The 25,095-nt window shown below is 40.2% G+C and overlaps 1 protein-coding gene across 1 annotated transcript in view; it reads left to right on the plus strand.

Annotated features, from left to right (window-relative positions):
- Positions 1 to 2,489: 2,489 nt before the first annotated feature.
- Positions 2,490 to 25,095, plus strand: part of LOC141765075 (voltage-dependent T-type calcium channel subunit alpha-1I-like) — a 166,557-nt gene continuing 143,951 nt past the window's right edge. The window contains exons 1-2 of the mRNA XM_074630929.1: positions 2,490 to 2,596; positions 10,075 to 10,208. Of these exons, the coding sequence (XP_074487030.1) occupies positions 2,504 to 2,596; positions 10,075 to 10,208 (227 nt within the window). The 5' untranslated portion in view covers positions 2,490 to 2,503. The remainder of the gene's footprint in view (positions 2,597 to 10,074; positions 10,209 to 25,095) is intronic.

A 25,095-nucleotide genomic window follows, 5' to 3' on the forward strand; every position in this document is an offset into this window, starting at 1 on the left:
TAACAAATTAACACATAAACAGTCTGGGATGTTTTGTACAAACATTACAGTACATACAGTTTTTGTCGTTTCCATATTAGAAAATTAGCGCACGTATATACAGTAGGTGTGCATATGTTTGTGTATGCATGTGTCTCATTAACCCCCTGCTGTGTATTTAATAGCCAGACGCTTTTTAAAGCAATATTTTAAAGGTATAACCCAATTAAAAAGGTCAATTAATCACCGTGTGTGACGTTGATGACAAATCTTTACTTCTTTACTTTGTCTACTTTAGCCTGCAGGATATGGATATTAAACCTGCCTCCCTGCAGTGCTGGATATTTCTCTTTAAATGATCCCAATCAGCTGACAAACACTGATTTCATGTTTGATTTAATGTGAAGGTGTGTGTGTTTGTGTGTGTTGTGTGTGTGTGAATGTGTGCTCACGTGTGGGTGGGTGAGTGTGAGCGTTTATGCTTTTGAACACGTTGGTTGTTTTGCACGTGCATATCTGCGTACCTCCCTGCTTGTGTATGTGTGTGTGTGTGTGCTGCTGATGAGTGGGTGTTTGTGTGTGCGTCTGTGTGTTTCCGCGTATGCATGTGTTTTGCCCACTCACAGCCTATCTTTATACGTGCTGTGATATCCACAGTAGTCCATCTCTCTCTTGGAAGGTTCATTCAAGGCCAAGAGAAGCATGTGGAGAACTGAATCTCTGTGTGGGATTTCTGTCAGTTCAAACGTGCACAGCGTAGTTCTCTCAGAGAAGAGCAGGCTCCGTGTTCCCCTCCCGTCCTGCAGGCTGTGTGGTTGTAGGCTGCCGGGGGGAGCATTTCAACATCCTGTGCTCTATATATCGCCTCAGGGAGGGATTGGACCTCCAGGGCTGTTACAGCACATCCTCCTTCACACGCTTGTTAACCAAGCAGCGCGCTCGCTCCCTCAACACAGAAAATGCATATTGAATCAGTCCGTCACACTCTGCTGCTTTGTTTCTCTCGTTTTATTCTCTGGCATACAGCTGGTTTTTGCATGTTCTGCTCGCTCCGTTAACCTTTCCTCTAAACAAGTGTTGTTCATGCTGTGGTACTCTCTAAACATCACCACAGATATTGTCTGACATTTGTTCTGCAGCCTTTTTCTGAGGAGTAGTAGTAGTATAAATGAAGAAATATGTTATTAATTGTAGCAAAAATAATATTAAAAATAAATGTAGCCATTAATTGATAAAATGGGACAGTTTCATTTCATTCATTCATTTTGTATCATTTCCCTTATTTATTTACACTTTTGTTAAATTTTCCTTTTTATTTCATTATGTATTTATTTTTTATATTTTATTATTATTTGTATTTATATTTGCATTTATATTTTATTCATTAATTAATTTTTTCATTTATTTTATATTCATTTCATGGAGTCACGCAATCTGACCCCATGATGACACACATTGAGTGACAGCCGCCTCATTCAAGGAATATAAAAATAAATATGCAAATAAATGTATGAAGAAAAGAATACAGAAATAAATAAGTTTGGGGACATAGATAAGGGCTAAAATGCAAAAGGGAAACCATGCAAAAATAAATAAAAAATAAATTAATAAAAAAATAAATACATTAATCAAAATAAATGCATAAATAAATACAAATAAATGCAAAAAATAATTTAAAAATTAATAAAAATAAATATGTAAATAATTAAAGGGCAAAATTAAACATAAATCATGTAAATAAATACAGGAATTAATACAAAGATAAATAATTAAAAACAGAAATATCAATTTATGTCACATTGTATTAATTCATAAATGGCTACATTTATGTTTAATGGTATTTTTTCTACATTTAATGAGAAACGTATTCATTTATCAAGTCATTAATTTATTTATTTATTTTTCTTTTTTTTCTTTTTAATTTTGGCAGGTTCCGTCCTCCATGTATAGGAACCACTGAACAAGTAGTGTTTTAGTGCCGTGCTCGAGGACACACTGATAGTAGAGGATGGTGGAATTCAATTCTGTGAAATTTCCTTAGTTTCTAACTTGTTTAGCTTTAACATTTCAACGTGTGAGTGTCGGGGGAGTAATAGAAATTGAAATTGCTTGTTTAATAGTGTTCACGTCGTAAACATCACACATTATATGTTTCATTGCTACTGCAGACGATACATCCACAGCTATAACTGCTCTTATACTCTACACTTTAACAGCAACATGTAGGCTTTAGCTGTCCAAGAAAGATCCTGAAAGTGAAAGCTGTACTCTGAAACTTTGACATTTTGTGACTGAATTGGACCCATGCAGGGTTCACCTCATATTGCTGTTGCAGTTTTACAATAATACTAACTTTGGGACTGTCGAAGGCATGTGCACAGACCTACCTATCTCTCATCATTAATCACTGAGATAATTCTGAATTCTGAATGTCACAGGTTATTTGTCCTGTTCTGTGTCTCCGCTCTACTACGAGCTGTTCTCCTTAACCGCCCATGTTTCCACGTGGTTCGAGCGAGTGAGTATGATGGTGATCTTGTTGAACTGCGTGACCCTGGGAATGTACCAGCCCTGCGAGAACATCGACTGCTCCTCAGACCGATGCCAAATACTGCAGGTACACACTAAAACACACATAAGCACTTCATACTTTTGCCATTCTCACTCTTCATATTCCCACAAAATATTTATAAATGGTAGTAAATATAAAGTGTGACCCTTTTTTATTTGAATGGTGATAACTAAACAGTATATTGTGGTTTGTGTCGTTTTGTATTGATGTTTTTACACACACTAGTGCCGTCTAGGGTTGGGAATGTCAGCCTGTTTGGTGTGTGACTATTGATTGGATTGCCATGAAATTGGTCTCAATAGGATTTGATGATTTGATTTGATTTATGGATATATAGAGGACAAAAGATAGGACAGACAATCACACATAACACTCACAGAATCCCTAAAATAATAAGCAACAAAACCAAGGACATCCTACAAACGGAAAACAACAGAATGAATGATGAATAGGAGGAATCCCAATGCACTTGTTAATCTCCCAACTTTGTTTTTTCTTTTACAAAACATCACTATATCAACATGCTGGAGTCATTGTGACCGCGCTAACGGCTAACAGCATTTACACAAAAGTATCGTGTCACTGCAACCTACCACAGCTAAAGGGAAGGTTTGTTTGATCTGTCCATTGATTTATCCAGTTCCTTTAATTATGTCCACATGTATCTTATTCATGTCCTTCGTGTTTAAGGTGCAAATGACAGATGCAATAAAGGAGGAATTCAGGGAACACACAGTTTAATAAATGAGACGCCCTGCCCTGAGTAGTGACATCTTGGTTACTAATGACAACTGCACAGCTGGATCAGCTCTCAGAGGGCTTGAAGCTGTTTTTGAAGTATCTTAGTGCACTCAAGTTTTTATTTGCACTAGGGCTGTCAATCGATTCAAATATTTATCACTATTGATCGCATGATCGTCCATAGGTAATCACGATTAATCGCACATTTTTTATCAGTTCAAAATGTACGTTAAAGGGAGATTTGTCAAGTATTTAATATTCTTATCAACATGGGAGTGGGCAAATATGCTGCTTTATGAAAATGTATGCATATATTTAATATTATAAATCAATTAACAACACAAAACAATGACAGATATTGTCCAGAAACCCTCACAGGTACTGCATTTAGCATAAAACAATATGCTCCAATCATAACATGGCAAACTGCAGCCCAACAGGCAACAACAGCTGTCAGTGTGTCAGTGTGCTGACTTGACTATGACTTGCCCCAAACTGCATGTGATTATCATAAAGTGGGCATGTCTGTAAAAGGGAGACTTGTGGGTACCCATAGAACCCATTTACATTCACATATCTGGAGGTCAGAGGTCAAGGGACCCCTTTGAAAATGGCCATGACAGTTTTGAATGTTATTTAGCCTCCTTCATGACAAGCTAGTATGACATGGTTGGTACCAATGGACTCTTTAGGTTTTCTAGTTACATATGATGCCAGTATATAGTTTATGCCCACTACAACCTGAAAATTGCAAGTCGCGTTAATGCGTTGAAGAAATTAGTGGTGTTAAAACAAATTTGCATTATTATCGCTTTAACTTTGACAGCCCTAATTTGAACAATTAACGCAACGCACTCTTTAACCAGTGAAGAGGGACATTCACCACAGCTAACACTGTTATGTGAACACGGATGGACCCGCCCATTAACCTTTATCTTACAGTTTGACATTCTTCACGATGAGCATTTACAACTCTGCAGAGCCACTTGCGTTGGCTGAGTTACTCTTGTTTTTCTCTTCTCAGAAAGCACTTTGTTTCTACTGTTTTTGAAAGTGCGCTATAAATAACATTTACTTAGTTACACAGGATCATGTATATTTGATCAGAGGCTCTAAAGAACATACATCTACGTGGTGGAAAAGCACTTACAAACATGCGTTAACAAATCTGCGCTCTTATACTCAGCCATGCATATTTTTATATATAGCCTACACAAAAGCCGACATACTAAACTCACATAAACACTGTGTACAACAACATGTGCTCACTACACACACACACACACACACACACACACACACACACACACACACACACACACACACACACACACACACACACACACACATGCCCTCGCATTCCTAGAAGCAGAGAGTGAAGCTTCTAGGAAGTGTTCACCTGTATCCATTTATTCCCACACCTAGAGAACACACTGATTCAAATGCACACACACTCTCCTTCTCCGTGTTCCTTTCCTCTTGGTCGTCCCTCGTCTCGCTCTCCCTCCCGTGCTGCAGCCTGTAACTCCTCGCAGTGACTCACTTGCTAGCATGTGGTCTTTATGGTGCAGCGAGCTTGACTTTTCTCACGTACGGCGCCCCGGCAGCTTTCCCCCGTCATCTGGCAGGACACAGAATCCCTCCTCACTTATGTCAAAAGGTGGCCTGAGTGGGTGTAACATCTGTGCGCGAGCGTGTGCGCGTATGTCTTCAGTCTGTCGGTGTGAAGCGCTCGTTGAATCACCCCGGCGTCCTGTGTTTTTCACATTCTCACACTAACACACACACACACACAAGGCACCACACTCATCATGAAACAGGCGAAACACACACAGTAGATTGATTCGGCTCCCTGGCGCTGCAGCGCCACAGTCGATACTCTCCTCTCAGAAAATCCGTTGTTCAATACCGTGATTTCATCGGTGCCTCACCAGCACAATCTATAAACTGTAACACATGTGGACTTTAAAACCTCTGGAGGCTTAGTTAGTTATTTAGTCGGCTTGTAGGTGGATAGATGAGCGGATGGGTAAACGATTGTTTGCATGATAAGTGAATTCCGGATTATCTACAGTTTTTGCATTTTTGTTTGTTCTGTGAGAGTCAGACGCAACTAGAGTAGTAGTTTGGTCCTTATGATGCTTCACGACTCATTGTGGATGCTTTATCCTCTTCTAACGGACTTCTAAAGGATGTGTTGAAACTAGGGCTGTCAAAGTTAACATGTACAATATGTGTAACTTGCGTTTTTTAAATTGTGGCAGGCTCAGTTTTAAAGTTAGTGTGAAGATACTGGCATCATATGAAACTAAAAACCTAAGGAATTCACTGGTACCAACCATGTCATACTAGCTTGTCACAAAGGAGGTTAAATAACGCTCCAAACCTACGCTACGTTTTGGAGAAGAAAAACAGGCATGTCCATTTTCAAAGGGGTCCCTTGACTTCTGACCTCCAGATATGTGAATGCAATGGGTTCTATGGGTACCCACGAGTCTCTCCTTTACAGACATGCCCACTTTATGATAATCACATGCAGTTTGGGGCGATACATATACCAGTAGAGGCTGGTCCATAGAGGCAGAAGAGGTTGCTCCTGCTCTATTTTTGAGAGGCAAGAGGTTGGAAGAAGGTCTGGATTCCTCCTCATAAATACCTAATAGTGAATAAGGCTAAGGAAGTGTCCTTCAACATTATTCAGAAATATTACCCTGTCAATCACTACATGCAGAAATAAAACAAACAAACATTAAGACTTTTGCAGATTTATCACTGACCTTATCTTTAAAGCCATTATTATGGGATAATGTGGTGTTTGGTTTCCTCAAAAAAAGAAAAACGGTATTTTCTCATAATAAATTTGAAATGTTTTCTTTTAATCTTTTAATCATAAATATAAATGTAACAATAAATACCTTATTTTGTTGTTTTCTTGATTGATGTTTAACAATATGTGAAACTACTTTCTAATTTGACAAAGAAAAAGGCTATTAAGACACTAAATATGTGTAGGTTTTAATATTTTTGTTTAGTGCGATATACCTCTGGCTCTTTTGTTATTGTTATACTGAATGTGAATTATGTTCTTATGTTTAATGAATAAATAAAGAAAGTAGAGATAAGTGGCCAACTTGTGTAAAATAACATGCCATGGGTTGGTTTTCCTCCTGTCCTCCCCAATTTTTGGAGTCACCAGCCGCCACTGATATATACAGTATATCGTTATCAATGTCAGTATCCACCTCAATATGAATTGGACTATACTTGCAAAACACACACAATGAAATACTCTTGCGTATATACACAATTTTCTACCTGCCAAAGTACAAAACAATTGAAAGCATCGGAGCATGAAAGAATAGAGAGCGATAGAAGGGGAGTAACAAACAAGAGAAAGATGGATAATGAGAGAAGTATAGAGACAAAGAAGTGAAAGAAAAAAGACACAAGACGACTGGCATAAAAAAAGCAAAACAGAGCGAGAGGTGTGAGAAGAGAGCTGTGCAAATGTCAGATGAGTTTTCACCTCGCTTGGTTCAGCAAACTTTACAAAAGGCAGCGCCTCGTTCATCTTTTCTCGACAAAGGTCAAGGTTGCAAAACTGTGAGCGTTTTCTCCGCATTAGTAGGCAAGTCCTGCATTTATATCCACCCCTCCAGGACTGCTAAGTAGGACGCTTTTTTCGGAGCCAAGCAACAAAAACAAAGATTCACATCGATGGTTTCGGATTCAGATCATGTTGCCTTCAGTACTTCCCTCTGAAAATCAAATTACAGGCAACGCCAAGCGAGTCAGTTCATCCCTAATCCCCCTGTATACACAGAAAAGAACAGCAGCTAATCTAGGCTCTTTGCTCACAACAGCAATAACACGCATTAGCGAGCTGAGATCTTTGATTTATTTTTATTTTTTTTATTTTTTTTTGCTCCCTTCTTTTAATTAGATGCTTGATTAAAGCTGGAGTGAGGTGGGGGGATGTCGATGTGGGGCTTATCTCTGATTACTGTACAAACAAATTATTTTCCATTACCCCACCGTTTAGGGCAAACTGCTCAACTGGGGAGAGGGGGGAGGAGAGCAATAGAGGTTTAATAGAGAGAAGGAGGCTGGCAGAGAGAGAGAGAGAGAGATATTAAATTGTCAGAGAAAGATAGGACGCAGAAGATAAATAAAACGATTGTAGGAATAGAGATGGAAGTAAGAGATTGGCAGGAAGAGGGAGGAGAGAAAATGGGGAGGTTGATGATTGAGAGAAGCCCGGGAGGGAAACAGGGTGAGGAGAGAAGAGGAGGAAAGAGAGGAGGTTACTGAAACCTGGCTTGGCTCAGTATGCCTTTTATAAGTATCCTGGTTCAGGAGAGGATCACTCCAATCTGAATGTGTGCTTGGAAACACTGCAGGATGATCACCCACTTCATCCCCAAGGTGCCGCTGGGTTGAGTCATTGGATGAATCTGAATCTCCACCTTCTGGACTTGCTTACAGAATTGCTTACTGTCCAGGCTTCAACTAGCAGTTATTCTCATTAACAATGAATCTGTTATTTTCTAAATCAAGTGTTTGGTCTGTAAAAATGTCAGGAAATGAAAGTGAAATATATGCCTGGTAGTTTTCCAAAGACCAAGGTGGCGTCTTCAGATATCTAGTTTAAACCAACCAACAGTCCAAAACACAAAGCTATTCAGTTTACTGTCATGCACGACCAAGAAAAGCATCAAACTGTCACATTGAACCAGGGAATTGTTGCTTGACGAATGATTATTAATTAATTGCCAAAAAGGCTGTAGTGGTCGCCATTAAGCAATTGACAGAAAATTCATCAGCTACTCTATTAATCACCTAATTGTTTCAGCTCTATTACAGACATAAAGTCTAACAGTGAACTGGGGGAGTGAGGAGAGAACTCCAATGCCAAGATCTTGACCTTATAGTCCATCTCAGAGTATTTTGTTATTTCTGATGGGTCTGAATGGAATTTGCACATTTGTTTGCAATATCAAGCCTTCATACATTTATGTTAGGGCTGCCAATCGATTAAAATATTTAATCCATAGTTAATCGCGATTAATCACAAATTAATTGCAAATTGTTTAACTGTTCAAAACCTTAAAGGGAGATTTGTCAAGTATTTAATACTCTTATCAACATGGGAGTGGACAAATCTGCTGCTTCATTCAAATGTATTTATTATTGGAAATCAATTAACACAAAACAATGACAGATATTGTCCAGAAACCCTCACAGGTACTGCATTTAGCATAAAACATGTGCTCAAATCACAAAATAGCAAACTGCAGCCCAACAGGCAACAACAGCTGTCAGTGTGTAAAGAAATTAGTAGCATTCAAATTAATTTGCGTTAACACATTATTATCACGTTAACTTTGACAGCCCTAATTCAGATATCTGTTCTTTTACAGATTTGTTTAAACATATACAATTTTATATATATATATACTGTATATATATATTTGTGTTGAATATCTAAATTGTGTCCGATTATTGGCTAAATCCAACGACGTGTGTACCTGAAACAGACTCTATAAGTCTGCAAAAAGTTTTCAGGAAGTTCTCTTCAGGCTTATTACAAAGTTGATAAATGGTGGATTTGGACAGCCCAGACAGTTCATGTTACTGGAGCGACCCTGATGAGATGATCTTGTCTGCACACATCTTGGCCTTGGCTCAAAGCGCCTATTTGATAAATATGAGTCAAGTAAACATAACATTTACCCCCCCAGTAGCATCAATGTGTGTTTTGTTGACAGCAGGCAGAATGAACCCACTGACTCCAAGATTTGACTCCAACTGCCATCAGCATGTTGCTACAGATTCAGAACACCAGCTGCTGCATTTTAGTTCCATCTACTGTACTGAACTTTCTGCAAACTCTTCTTTTTTTAAATTAGGAAACCTGCACCAACAATCGCATCATATTTAAAGTCCTATATCACACATTTTATTACAGTTGTACCCGACCTTATGTACATGTGTATATATTACAACACTTCACGGCACGTGTCTCACACAGTGGCCTCTAACGTTAATGAAAAAATGCTTTCACTGACTGGAGATATCACCATTATTTTGTATTTAAAGCACAGAGATGCCAACTTTTCGTTTTAGTTTGCAGTGAGATTTGGTGTCTTTGAAGTCAGTGCATTTTATGAGTACCGCCATCTGAAGGCAGCAGGTATCTGTTCCATCTGCAGTCTCTAACTGGACTGATGTTGCGCACTGTCAAGACACAATCACGCACGGCAGATCCGCTGGTTACATTTTGAACAACCAGCACCAGAGTGTGTTGTGAAATAACCTCAGAAGTAATTGTATTGGAGTACATTTTTTTAAGTAATCCTCCCAACCATGCTTATGTATTATAAAACAAAGTCTTATTTCGCCCTCTCGTCAAATTGTGCACGCCAAACAGTTGTGAGATGTTCCATCAACAAGTCATTTTCTTTTCTAAGACTTAAACAATCTGAATAGTATTTAGAGGCCAATGGTATATACACACATATACAGTAATTTCACAAGATAAAAGCAAAGATTAGATACAAATTTAGTATTTTCTTGTTGTATATCTTTTCATCTCTTTCTGTTAGTTTGACCAGCTAACATTTATAGATGATGTTTCTGTCTCCACCTCCGATGGAGAAGAATGGATGTTTGTGGTCTCCTAAAGCACTGAGAAATGTATTTCTCTTCCTCTTTCTTTCATTCTTGACTCTGTGTCTCCTTGTCTCTCTGTGTCTCTTTGTCTCTCCGTGTCTTTCTGCCAGGCTTTCGATGCATTCATCTACTTCTTCTTCGCTATGGAGATGGTTATAAAGATGGTCGCCCTGGGAATCTTTGGTCGACGCTGTTACCTCGGGGATACGTGGAACCGACTGGATTTCTTTATCGTCATGGCAGGGTGAGGTCCTCCTCTTCTTCCTTTTATTTTATCCCTTTTGTATGTCTCACATGCGTGTGAACAGTGACAGGTTTTGTTCCAAACACATCTTGCAAAGCTACATAGTCCACATGTTTTAAAGCATAATGGGTAAACGGCATATTTATAAAACTCATATGTAGGATTAAATGGGAAAACAGAAGCTCATTCATTCCCAGTAATGTGTTTTTCTATTCATAAGTGTTATTATTAATGTTAGTGAATTAGTTTAAAGTTCAAATGTTTAATAATGATTTACCTCGGGTCTATTTAAACGCCAGGCTCCAGGCTCGGCTTTCTTTGCTGCCCCGACAGCTCGTGGTCCATTGTGCTACCATGCGTGGTCAATCACGTCAGTGTTGAATATGAAACATGACATTAAATATTAACATGTTGATAGTCGCCGGCTTTCACCTGGGACATGGCTGACAATAACACACCGATAATGTAATTCAGCTGCGCTAATCACCGCAATGTAATTCAATGAATGAGCTCAAATTACCCTGTCAGAAATTCACCACATGGTCATACTGCTGACAAAATGAATACGTGAAAATCTTAACCTAACTTTAACCTCATCCTGTTTCAGTTTGTGCGAAGCAATGTGATTTCTGCTCTGTGATGTTGTGTATTCATCTCCTACAGTGTGGCCTATATACAGTACAGTCGCTACCTTACTATCTTGCAGTCTTCTGTTGCAGTCTTTTTTTGATGGCGCTGCATTGCTCTTACTGCCTTCGGTTCCCCTTTGAACATCTTCTTCAACTTTCTTGAGCGATGCTCTGCCAGCGAGAGAAGTTGTGCCCTTTTAAAATCATTTCATGTCTCCTCTACTGAGCAGGACAGGGACTGGGGGTGTCTCTTTGTAATTACTGAGTTAGGACTTGAAAGGATGCAGATGTTTTTTTTTAAGTTACAGTCTGTGATTGTAGTATTGCAACTTCAAGGTTGGTTACAACCTTGAAGTTGTATATGTAACAAATTCATTGGACGGTTTTGGCGACAGTCATCCTGCACCATGTGCACTGCAGGGACCCCCGAGGTATAACCAGATTCTGGGGAAATGACAGCAAGTCATGCAATACTTAGCGTTTGTTTATTTATTGTTATATATCTTCTCTGCTGCCACAAATAGCTCACAAAGTAATTCACTGGTTATAAGCTTTAGTTGTCGAGTCTGCAACTGGACTTCATTTGACATAGATAACGTAACAGGTAAAAGCAGGGGAAAAAAATAAGAGGGAGAAACAATACAAAAAAGAGGTGCCTTGTATCGTTATATTATGGGATAGTTGCTGTGGGATCTCTCAACCCGTTCTAACCACGGATGTATTAAGAGAACTGGATACAGTGTTGGAGGCCGGGTCCCGTTCACTCCTATGAAAGTTTCGGAAAAGTACAGAATCTTCCGGCGATCTTCCGCATCCATTGGGCCCGTAGAGCAGGCGCAATAGAGTCCGCTCGGTCACATGGCTCGGTCACGGGGTCACAGCGAACTAGCTATTAGGAAAATTGGCATCGATGACCGGCGCGCTTCCTGGGGGCTTGTTTCTCACTCTCAACTCGTCAAATACTGACGCTTGGTCAGTGCCTGATACTGATACTGATGCACCGAGTTACCCATTAGTTTCTGTATGAGGCGCACCTGCCTTTCATCTAACTCCATCCATGTTATTATTAGATACTCAGAGCAAATGATGTAGTATAAAGTTTAAGAAAGTCTGCGTGAGACAGGCGGTAGGGGAGGTTGGACGGGTCAAACAAACACAGGATTATCACCCAGGAGACCGCTGATCGTGTCCTGCGTGAAACCAAGTCAAAGTTGACTTATTTCACTGTAGTTTTGTGACGTATCTTATGCAGTTAACTAATGCCAGTTCCATAACGAACGTACTTCTTTTTTACACAAAAATAACCCAAACTGTTATCTTTTAAGTAAAACCCAAATCAAAGTAGACCTACGTTGGAGGTTTATTTTGAAAATCCACTATTTACGTTTTACGTAAGATTACGTTTATTTTTAACGTATCACATATACGTTTGTAATGATGGGTAATGACAGGAAAGAGATCGGGGTGGTGGATGGGTCAAACAAACACAGGATTTTCACCCAGGAGACCGCTGATCATGTCCTGCATTACGTTTGTAATGATAGATAATGACAGGAAAGAGATCGGGGTGGTGGATGGGTCAAACCAACACAGGACTTTCACCCAGGAGGCTGCTGTTTGTGTCTCGTATGAAACTAAAAGTCAGTGTTCCTCTTATTTTAATCATATTTTCTCTTACTAAACCTAACAAAGTAGTTAGTTTTTTGTACACAACGTTACAACATTAATCCTGTGTTTTCTTCTGTATTCCAGGAAAAGATACATTTACCTTGAAACATATTTGAGAAAAGTTGTATGGGAATGTAATTTAACATATGCTTGTTTCTTTACACACTTAATCCACCACAGACGTTTTATCGCCACAGAATACATTATCAGTTTTCATGGCAACCAAACATCACACCAGAAGACAGCTGAGTTGAGTTGATAATTTTAACTGCTGTAGCACTGTGATGAAATCTTATTTTTTCTCTGAGACATGATTAACACGTCATTCTTTGATGTGTGCATCGCTCAAATTAGTTTCAGGATTTAATACAAGAGCTCTGCATTCTCACATGCACCATGGTTGGCTTTTAGTTTAACTATCAATTCGACTAAATGTTAAAAAGACAGACTTGGTGACAGGATAAAGAACACAACAGAAAAAAAAAACAATCTGGCACGAAGCAGACATTTCCAAAGCTGGGACACCACATTATCTCCTGGCACATAAAAATTAAAGTAATTACCATAATTTGATGACTCAAAACAATCAAGTTGTATCCTCTCATTTTTATGTTCTGCAATTCTTTTTTTTTAAAGAGATGATTAGCATGCAGAGTGGCACTCCCCACCCCATGATCAGTAAACAGATCCCCTTTAAAGGAGCTGATGCTGTGTTAATATCTCTCATCTGTGTCTCCTGTTGGCTGAAGCTCTTTTAAAGAGACACTCTCCATTCTGTTGGAGACTTTCCATTAACTTTGACATACTGTGCACAGAGCAATTAGGAATACTCAAAAACAACACGATAAAGTATCTGAATAAAATGTCATGGGCTTTTAGTCATCATTTAGACTCTCATCAAACGGGCCAAGTTTTTACTATGTATGAACAAGCTGTATAATCTCCCCTTCAGTTAGTCTACCCTCAGTATCGCTTCTAAAGTCATAGACCACCTGTCTAATTATACAGTACTAATTCACTTTTATATGAATTGTCTTAAAGCGGTACTCCAGAGATTTAATATTGCGCCCCCAAGAGATAGTTTCCAAAAGATTTAAAACTGAGGAAGCTCTAGAAGCCAGTATGGTTCAATCTCCAAAACATGCTGGGTCCTACATTTCCAATAATAAAAACTCAACAGCAATGATATTTTCTTAGATCTCCTTGTTTACTATACAGACAACCCTTATGACTTAATTGGTGATTTCCTGGCTTGGCAAAGCTCATCCAGAGCCAAAAAAAGATGTTATTCACCGGTTGGAGTCTGAGTCTGAACAGCCTAGCCACACGCGAGCGCGCATGGGACACCGAACCTGATTGATTAATACGTGTAAGAAGTTACAAACAGTCCCTTTAAGCCCAACCATGACCTTTTTTTCTAAACCTAACTAAGTGGTTTTGTTACCTAAACATAACTGTGACAGTTTCATGGTAATAACGTGGTTTTAAATGACGGGAAAAGCTGTTTCACTGCGTAAACCCTGTGGAGTGAAATGACATGCAAAAAGACTAAAATGTCCTTAAAATGTATACGGCTTCTCATGAGATCAGGTTGAGACATGTAGTACTGAACATGATAAAAACAAATCACCTTTCTCCACCAACATTTTCTCTTCCCACAATGCCCTTTTTAATTAATATTCAAATAGTTGTTTTAAATATTGCTTTAAAAGAAAATGTTTGTACTTAATATTTATATATCTCTGCTACATCTTTCTGAGATGAATTATTCACTTTTTTTCCTTTCCATTGTCCCCCAGTAGAGTTACACCATTTTTAACTTAACTTGCAATTTTCTATCTTAGATATTCCTCTTCCTTTTCGCTTCCACTCTCTTCATCCTCCTCTTCTTATTCTCCCCTCAAGGGAAGGTGGACATTTTTCATTCACTTTTATTGCCCTGGTTTCTGTAGATTCACCAGCGCACTGTTCCAGCCCTCAGGCTAGAGAAGATACTGCTGCCACCATCTTGCTTTCTCATGATGTTGTATCTGGTCTGTTTCCTCCACTCTGATCCTACAGTTTCAGCACATCATATCTTTCTTCACTCTTCCTCTCCTCGATTTTCCTTTCAGTCGTCATCCTTTAAGCGGCAGCCACAGAGACCTCGTCCCTGTGCGTTAAACCCCAATGCTCAGCGCGTGCGTTGCAGAGAGATTCCACCACCACCACCACCACCAATTACTCCCCAGCCTTACAATCACCACATGTGGCGCATGTAGCGGCAAGGAGGGGGGTGTGATAAAACGTTACACCCCTGGGAACTAGTGTGCTGCAAACACAAACAGTAGGCGAGCTGCAGGAAAGGGATTAGGAGCAGCATGAGTCCCATACCAGGCTCTGCTTAGCTTGCTTGTACAGCTGAACCAAACCCCTGCACACAGTCAGATTGTATGGAGCGTGGTGTTTGTGTGTGTGTGTGTGTGTGGACTGGTGTGGAGAAGGCAGGTGTCCAACATTAATCCAAAAGTTTGCTCTTTGAGCGAGTTCTCCCTCAGACACAACCCCCCCGCTGAATGCCTCATTGTCAGGCATTTTTAATTTTCACAAACAAAACTCCAACTGAAAGCCTCACATATTGTATTCTGGTGCTTTGTGACTCAAATGGACAAATGGACATTTGTATTTCATTGGTTTAGATGTTGTTGAATTGGCTAGTTTCCATTATGCTTGACTTGAAAAGGACAGTCACTGCTCACAGTGTCAAAACATCCATCCATCCATTATCTTCTGCTTACCCGGGGCCTGGTTGCGGGGGCAGCAGGCTTAGTAAGGTATTCCAGACATCCCTCTCCCCAGCAACATTTTCCAGATCTTCCTGGGGGACCCCGAGGCGTTCCCAGGCCAGATGGGTTTACACCGGGATCGCCTACCAGTTTTAACACCTCAGCTGGCTCCTTTCGACAAGAAGGAGCAGCGGCTCTACTCCGACCGCTTCACACTTTGCTGCAAACCGCCGCAATGCGCGCTGAGGGTCACGGTCTGATGATGCCAACAGAACCACATCATCTGCAAAGAGCAGAGACACTCTCCTCCCCCCCGGCTGTCCTTCCCTGTCAATTAAGGACTCTAACTGAATTCATAAATGTAGATACAATGCATTAATCAAGTGTCTCTAATATGTTTTGACCTGACAAAGATCTGACTGGGTTCCCTATTTGACTAAATGTCTGCGGTCAGTCTGCAGGTGTTAATCTTGTTATCACTCCCTTGTGAGTTCATGCTGGTGTCCAGGGTCCAGCCCAGGGTGTGATGAAGCATACTGCACTATGAAGGAGGCTCTTCAGATGCTATACGTGATCAATTTCTTGTAGGCCTGGAGTCAAGAGTGCAAATCTTTCCACATTGTTAATGTATAGAAGACAACATGTTGTTGGGCAGTTGTGGCTCAGGAAGTAGAGTGGTTCGTCTTGTAATCACAAGGTTAGCGGTTTGATCCCCGGCTCCACCTGTCTGCATGTTGAAGTGTCCCAAATTCCTCCCGATGGAAAGGCCAACAATATTCATGGCAGCTCCGCCACCATCGGTGTATGAATGTGTGTGAATGGGTGAGTAGTAAAGTGCTTTGTCCGGTAAGGTAGAAAGGTGCTATATATAAATGCAGTCCATTTACCACTCTTAAGACCGTCAAGGAGTCCTTGAAGGACTGCAAGCTGACAATGATGTCGGTATGTGCACATGCATGCACTGTTGCGTTCAGACATCTTCTTTCACTCGTACATTATACAAACATAACCAGTGAAACCTGTCGGTCTTTTCCTTATTGAACAACTGGATACATTTCCTTATTCATCCTCAGGTTTTTTCTCTGAGGTTTCTCACAGCTGAGATAATGACTTCAGTTCCATTATGCACAACAGGACCAGCGCCATAGGATATCTGTCTCTCCATATTCAGATCTCCAGTGTGGTGATTATATGTACAGTATGGCTGCTCTCGGCTCTTGGTTGCAGTAATAACATTACTTCCAATGAGTGAATCTGATCCTAATTTGTTGGAGCACTGCGCCACGGTGTTGGCCCGCAGCAGAATGTACTGAAAGCAAGAGAAGGTAGGAGTTTGCCTTCAGTCTTTAACTCTTGACACCTGCGATTGCTCAACATTATGACTGTTGCCTCGTGAGGAGATTGGAAGTTTTCTGTAGAATTTTTTTTTTTGAAACGGCACCGGGAGTAAGGAAAATATTGACTTGGATTAACTTCTGTGTGAATTGTGCAAGAACCAGTTTTCAGTTTGAAAGTAACTTGAAATCATGAATAAACAAATTCTCGTCATACAGTAAATTAAATGTGAGGGTTATAGCTGACTATCCAACACGCTCTCACTCCCAACTCGTCAAATTTGTGTCAATTTCCGCTAGGTACATGCACACTGTTCTTTTCTAAATAAACTCTTGAAACTAACAATTGAGACCATAAACTCATGTTTATGATGTTTACTGAGGTAATAAATCAAGTGAGAAGTAGGCTCATTTTCTCATAGACTTCTATACAATCAGACTTCTTTTTGCAACCAGAGGAGTCGCCCCCTGCTGGCTGTTAGAAAGAATGCAAGTTTAAGGCACTTCAGCATTAGCTTCACTTTTCAGACCCTGGAGTTGTCCCTTGGTCAAAATCCTGTGATTTTTGGCCCGTCCATCCACCCCGACTTCCTGCCTATATGCAGACTTTATTGCCCATTATACTACGTCATTTGACTTCCTCCTTTACTCCCGCCATAACTATGGCAACATAGAGCATCATGAACTCGGAAAAAAAAGTTTGGAAATTTGTGTTTGGTCGATCAGTGCAACAATAAGCATAGCGTTCTCCACGTCGTCTCCATACTTTGACCCTGCCATCCAACTTCAACTTGCAATAAGTCTCTAAGATTGCTTGTTTATGCCACTCTCCACTATCCATTTCTGCTTAACAGACATTTTTCTTTGCCATTGGATTCTTATTTTTTTCACCCACGTCTCTGCTGCAGAAATATTTGTATAACTGGAATCTGCCCCCTCATGATCCTCATGTATTGTATACTTGTGTTGGTGTGTATGCAAGTGCATACTGTGTATTTAAAAATATGCATGTGTGTGTATCCTTTTGTGTCAGTCTGTCATCTGGGGTAGTTTTGGAGAGGCTATCTGTGAGTGCAGGCTGCAGCTTTACACCTCCTCTCTCAGGGTCCATTCATTCTCTCAGCTCCTCCTCTCTCCCTCCACGCCCTCTATCTGTCGCCAACACTCAGCAGCGGGAGCAGGAGAGGAGGTGAAGACACGCCGATCTGTCGAGAGAGCATGAATGAAAAAATACTCTGCAATATAACGGCGACAGCGAGGGACATCAAGGCGTATTAATGGAGAAATGTCAGGGCTCATAAATTTACACATTTTACGCTCCATATGCATTCTTATCAAACCCATTGTGAGAGCGACAGCCAGGACCGTTTCCTCTGTTGCTCGCTCACTCGACTGTTGCTCTGAGCATTACCCGTGTTAGCAGAACCACCGCTGTTCAATGGGCAATCGGAGCCAGCTAATTGCGTGCCGTTGCTTGCCACCATTGTTACAGCCTTAGATGCTGGTTGTGTGATTGGCTCCTGATGGGTGATGCTGCACTGAAGTTCAACTGCTGAGAGATTCACCACAGTGACAAATGATACTCTGTTCCACAGATAATTGTATTATTACCAGACGAGAAAGGCATTTTTTAGTCATCAAGTGACACAAGTTAGGCAGGCTGGATTTATCAGCTTTTACAGATTCCTCAGATCTTATTACATGATTTCAAATGTTAATAATAAAACATTTATATTTTCTGTTTTCTGCTGCAAGAGGACACTGTTCTCTGCAGTTTGCAGTACATGGGATCCTCTTATTCTGTTCTGTTTATAGCAATAGTTCTTTCAGGCATTAAAAAAATATATTTTCTGAAATAATTCTAAATTATTATTGATATATATATTTTTTTTCATCAGAAAATGATTAACCCAAAGCATCTTTAAGATTAGGGATGTTCCTAATGACTAATTTCCATGACACTTAAACGGATGTTCTGAGACTCATTTGAAATTGTTAAATCATTTTTTTTCAATAATAAAATTGTATTTTAAATGCCGCTGAAATCAATATGTCCCTAGTGTCCGCTCCGGTCGCCCGGTTAGGACTGCGCCTCATGAACCCGGTGTGTGCTTTAATATTTGATGAAACACCAGCGGGGACCGTGGTCGAAGAAGAGTCATGGTTTGGCATTGCTTATAAAGGTTACCTTTAGTATCTTAGTGTGTAAGTTTCATTTGTTGAGCTGGCTGGCGTTAGCCCACTTCATTGATTCATAGCACGCTAGGTTGCTAGCGTACAGCTAGTAAGCTGGTTTCTATACGCTGCTGGCCAATCCAGTTGATCAGGAGAGAACCGGACTGACTGCTGAACCCAGGAAAAAGGAGGTGGTGGCAGGCGGAGGCCGGGAGACATGACAGCGGATTAGTTCAGATCAGAGTGGACAGCCGCCGCTGCTGCTGCAGGAAGAGTGTCAAGAGTATAGATAGTGTCTATCTGACATCAGTGGCACTCAAAATTAGGACCACATGACTGCTATTGCTTCTTCTTTGGCGAATAGTTTGTTTGATTTATTTGTTCTTCACTCCCTCCTTCATCTGCCATTTCCAGGAATTCCCAAAGTACAGCCCATAATGTGTCATGTTGGTGAGATTTCAATGTGACAGTCGTGTCATGTTGGTGAGATCGTGCTTGTGTTTGAAGTTAATTTGTGTATTTGTCTGTTTATGTCAGGGTTAGGGTGTCTATATATTTCTTTTTTATCTGTGCCATCTGTTTCTCTCTGTTCTGGTATTGTTTTCATGTGTATATGTGCTTACATGTGAACACTTTAAATGTGCAGTCCCTCATATATCAAACATATGCTGCCATTATATATATCTTAACTTCACATTCTGAGCTGCCAAACCTTATACCGGCGAGGGGAGCAGATGGGAGACCATAATTGATCCCGATCTGCGTTGGCAGAACTATATTTACATATATATCAGATGTTCTCCCCCCTCCGTTGACAGAAATAAGTGCTGTCCGCTCATATAGGTTCCTGAAACATTGGATGGAAGTTATAATGTTCTTGGATGACGTAGTGATTAACCAGGTGCATTTCAACATTTATTGTGAAGGACTGAATCTTCTGATTTTGTAATGCTGATTTGTTTGGTTTACAGCATAGAAGTGAGATATAATTCAGGATAAGACACAATTTCTTATAGAAAACAGCAGCTTTTGTCAGCTTGAATTCTCACAAACTACACAAACTCATACTCTGTATGACCAGTATGTTCCCAACAGTCAGTTTGTTCAGTAAGTTTGCCCAACCAAAACAAGTGTTTCTCTCTGCTTACTGCTTTGTTTCAGGCTGTTCTCACACACCTTTAGCTATACCTAAAAAAGTAATGCACTGTAATTCGTATATATCCCATGAAAATAATTCCATGCTTAATCCATGTAATCGTGAACCAGGAAGTGTAAAGAGCGAGGAGGCCACTTCCATGTCCCGTGTGAAACCAGAAGTCAACGTTTATTTGTCATGTAACTTCCGTTCTTTAGTAACGCCACTTCTGTAGTTATTTTAACCCAAACCACAATCTTCTCCTACACCTAACTAAGTTGTTTCCTGTGAACTATGTATGTTTGCATGTAACAAGTGGAAATTTGATATACACTGATCAACAATAACATTCAGACCACTGACAGGGGAAGTGAATAACATTGATTATCTGGTTACAATGGCACCTGGCAGTGGGGCGGATATATTAGACAGCAAGTGAACATTTTGTCCTTGAAGTTGACGTGTTGGAAGCAGAAGAAATGGGCAAGTGTAATGATGCGAGCGACTTTGACAAGGGCCAAATAGTGCTGGCTAGACGACTGGGTCAGAGCATCTCCAGAACTGCAGCTCTTGTGGGATGTTCCCGGTCTGCAGTGGTCAGGACCTACCAAAAGTGGTCCAAGGAAGGAAAACCGGTGGACCGGCGACAGGGTCAGACCCGAGGCTCATTGATGCATGTGGGGAGCGAAGGCTGGCCCGTGTTGTCTGATCCAATAGAAGAGCTACTGGAGCTCAGATTGCTGAAAATGTTAATGCTTGTTCTGATAGAAAGGTGTTAGAACACACAGTGAGGAGCAGTTTGTTGCGTATGGGGCTGTGTAGCCGCAGACCAGTCAGGGTGCTCGTGCTGACCCGTGTCCACCGCCAAAAGCGCCTACAATGGGCACATGAGCATCAGAACTGGACCACGGAGCGATGGAAGAAGGTGGCCCGGTACGATAAATCACATTTTCTTTTACATCAGGTGGACGGCAACGAGTTGGAGGTGTTGACTCGGCCTCCAAATTCTCCAGATCTCAATCCGATCGAGCATCTGTGGGATGTGCTGGACAAACAATTCCGATCCACGGAGGCCCCACCTCGCAACTTACAGGACTTAAAGGATCTGCTACTGACGGCTTGGTGCCAGATACCACAGCAGACCTTCAGAGGTCTAGTGGAGTCCATGCCTCGACGGGTCAGGGGGACCTACTCAATATTCGGTCATAATGTTATGGCTGATCGGTGTATGTTGCTGGACATTAGTAGGAGAACGCACAGAAAATGAGGAATCATTTTCCGTAAGATATCATATGAACCGTTGTTTGATTGATGAGATAGAAATGATCAAATTGTGATCTGGCTGCCCAAAGGGGACTCTTTCTAAGTCAGTCTGCCTGTGGTATCGAACTGTAGCGATGCTTGGTGATGTCTTTTCTTATTTAATATGACTGAAATCTCCTCTTATCAAATCAATGAATTCTCCGGTTATGGAACCAGGGTGGCTGCTAATATAATAGAGGTGAATTATCAATAGTTTGCATCTGATTGTTAGACTCTCAAAAGCTTTGAGTCAGTGCGCCACTATCGATTCACATATTATCTGCTGCTCCCTCAGTGGTTTTAGTGAATCTACCATCCTGTCAGCTCTGAAGAGAAAGAACTTGTGCTGCTGCAGAGCTGAATCAGGCACTCTATCATCTAGTCATTACTGCAAAAGTCTGCACAGCGGAGAGTTTAATGCTCAACAAAGGAGGGGTATTTTAGTATTTTGTCGATGTCTCATCAAATCCCTGACCCCCTTGTTTCTTTGAGTGTTTTTCTCAACAGATATATGAGTGAATGGTTTTGATCCATAGGTTTAAAAGATCCTTTGTCATCTGCAGAGTACATCTGGTCGAACTGGGCAGTTAAGTTCTTGTGAAGAGATTACTACAGAAATCAATGAGCTTAATATAAGGACAACGTTATATAAGACTAAATAAGATGATGTAAACAAATAAGTAAATGAAAGTGTGAAACAAACACAAGACTTTCAACCAGGAGACTAAAAGTAACGCTGACTTATTTTGTCACGTACGTCGTAAGTAAATTAGAGTCATACGTCAGTGAAGTTAACATCAACCACAACTGTTTCCTAACAGGTGGTTGTGTTGCCTAAATCTAACTTCCTGTGAAAATGGAAGTTTATTTTGAAAAGACACTTTGCATGAGCGTATATTGACACGCCGTCCCTGGTCCATCCAAAAGTAACTCAAGAGGGGTACCCCATGCGTCGGTCTCCGATGCTGAGAGGCACTGACCAAGCAGCAGTATTTGACAAAATGGGAGTGACGATGTGTTGGAGTACCAATAACACAACTAAATGAGTAGACAATATATTAAGATATTAAACAAGTCAATATTTGCACATTACTTTATGATAGCGCACTCGTATTTACCATTGATTATACATGGCATGTTCTAATCACACAGTTAACATATGATGACACATGATGACTGGCACTGCCACTGACAGAACACGAGAAAAACAAGCAGTCAGAAGCAGACAAACAGAACAGCACCACGGTGCCAAAGAATGACGCCATCTTGGATCAACACCATATGGTGTCACATATTCATAGAGCATGCTGCAGCGATGTGGCTCGTGCTTGTATGTGTGCTGTGTTAACATCCGATGCAAGGCTCCTGAATGAGAATTGAATTGCTAATCATGGTGGTGCAGTGCGGTACTGTAACATGTCCAATACATTTGTGTTGTGTTTGCATGTGTATTTATATCCATCTATCCATTATCTGTAACCGCTTATCCTGTTCAGGTTGTTGGGGGGGTACACCATGGACAAGTCGCCAGACTATCACACACAGGGCAACTCCACATAGAAGGGCCCCAAACCGGGTTTGAACCTGCGAACCACTGCACCACCGTGCAGCCTGATACTGTGTCCATACACTCTAAATTAGGTGGCAACCTCCAGTTCTGAAAAGTGAAGCCAATAAAGAAGTGCATTCTTTCTAACAGCCAGCAGGGGGCGACTCCTCTGGTTGCTAAAAGAAGTCTGATTGTATAGAAGTCAATGAGAAGATGAGCCTACTTCTCACTTTGATTTATTACCTCAGTAAACATTGTAAACATGAGTTTATGGTCTCAATCTCTAGTTTCAAGTCTTCTTCAATACAGCATGATGTTCATTCAGTAAATGATGGTCCCATTTAGAGTCAGATAGACCATAAAGCAGTTGTCCATGTTTTCGTCGTGCAACTTTAAAAGTGTGTTTTCAGCTCATCAAAGCTACTGTAACATTTTGGACGCTTAAAAATGTCTTATTCAACGTTTGGTTGTACTTAGCTCCTCCCTCTCCTGTCACTCCTTGGTGCAAAAAAAACAAGATGACGACGGCCAAAATGACGAACTTGAGGCTTTAAAACAGTAGTCCACAAACCAATGGGAGATGTAACAGTGATTATGCGCACCTCTAAATGTGAAAACAAAAGTTAAATACACACTTTCCTCTAAATGCTACAGTTTACACTGCATATTTAATGCAATGAGTGATCGACACAAAGTAAATGAAGCGTTTTATTTACTACATCTTAGTCTGTTGCGTGCATATGTGTTTGCTCAGTGTGTGTTTGGGTGCACATGTTGTCATATGCACTAATTAGTTTAATTGGAAGAGGATGCATTAGGTTATTGAGTTAATGATCCTGAATAGTTTTTGACACTAAGCGTGTAGTAAATGAAGCCTGGGAAGCCGTCTGGTATCATATAGCACCAACTGTCTAAACAGATGTGTGTGCATTCATGGCTCATTATTCCCGGATAAAGCCATAAAGTCATATAACTGATATAGAATATAAATGCATACTGGTAATTTCTTTCCAGGTAATTTTATTTCCCCTCGGTCAGAACTGTGAATCTTTGTCAGTTCAGTCCAGTTTCTGTAAACTCTAATTACTTTCCCCGGTAAATTTAAACCTGGCACTGTAGTACATTTTTTTTAACACTTTCATGAACCTGATGTAAAAATCATCAGAAGTGAGAACTAAAATGTATTTTTATTAAAATGATGTGGATTACTACTTACAGGCTGTCTCCCAGAGTACTGAATATTTCCCTTACATCTATTTAAATGCCCCCCGGGTGTCATACGTTCACTTTGATGATGGATGCACTTTGACTGAGTAGTATAACTGGAAGATGGGGTCAAAACTTCAATTAAAACTCAAAGCCACCAATGCTTCCAAAGTATATACCCATAAGAACATGGATACAAGTTGCTTCAAATAAATTGGCCAACCAAAACAGAAATGTAAGTCATGGTTCCTACTGTATGTCGCTTTCTCTCGGATAATGCAGCTAACTTGTTGAAAAGCTACTCTGCGAAAAAGTGATCTTCTACTAACACATTGAGAGTTAGATGTAAATATCCATCATTTTAATCTGTGTTAAGTGAGTAGATTGGGTTTAGGTTTAGTACACGTTTAGCCTAGTTTAGCACAAACACTGGAAGCAGAGGGAAATGCCGTGCCGCTGCAGTTTTCTCCTTTGTCCTTGTTCTAAATGAAATAGTTATAACTATTTCACATAGTTTATAAGAGTTAATTATCATTTGTTCAATTCAGTTTTTTACCCAATATACCCAATTTGTACATATTGATGAGGTGATAGCAGCGTAAATAAACACTGCTGATCACAAAGTTTGACTTCATTTTGTGAAGATGTTTTAAATATTTGAAGACAATTATTGTATTACAAGTTTTCTGAAATGGTATGTTTAAATATGCAAATGAGGCATTGTCTTATTAAATATGTGCTAATTTGCAGATATTTCCAGAACAGAAATATGAAGGTTCAAAAGTATTGTTTAACATTGTCGACACATTAGAGTCAAATGTTTTTACAAAAGGGACTGTTGGATTTCTCTTTGTATCACTCCATAAATCAGAAAATACTGTCAACGGCCATACAAGAAATACATTTTCACTATGTTTTTATGAATGAAATGTTCAGGCTATGAATGATATATGATCAAACCCCTATCTAAATTCCTCCAGAATATAGATAGGAATGGAACTGTAAAGTTTGGTAGATGTTGGTGATACTGAAATGGAGATTTCTGGCTCAGAGTCTGAGAAAATACTCTTTTTGAGAAAACAGTCTTTAAACATTTGGATTGTAAAATTCCATACATTTGAAAG

The sequence above is a fragment of the Sebastes fasciatus genome, chromosome 3, assembly GCF_043250625.1.
Source record: "Sebastes fasciatus isolate fSebFas1 chromosome 3, fSebFas1.pri, whole genome shotgun sequence".
NCBI lineage: Eukaryota > Metazoa > Chordata > Actinopteri > Perciformes > Sebastidae > Sebastes > Sebastes fasciatus.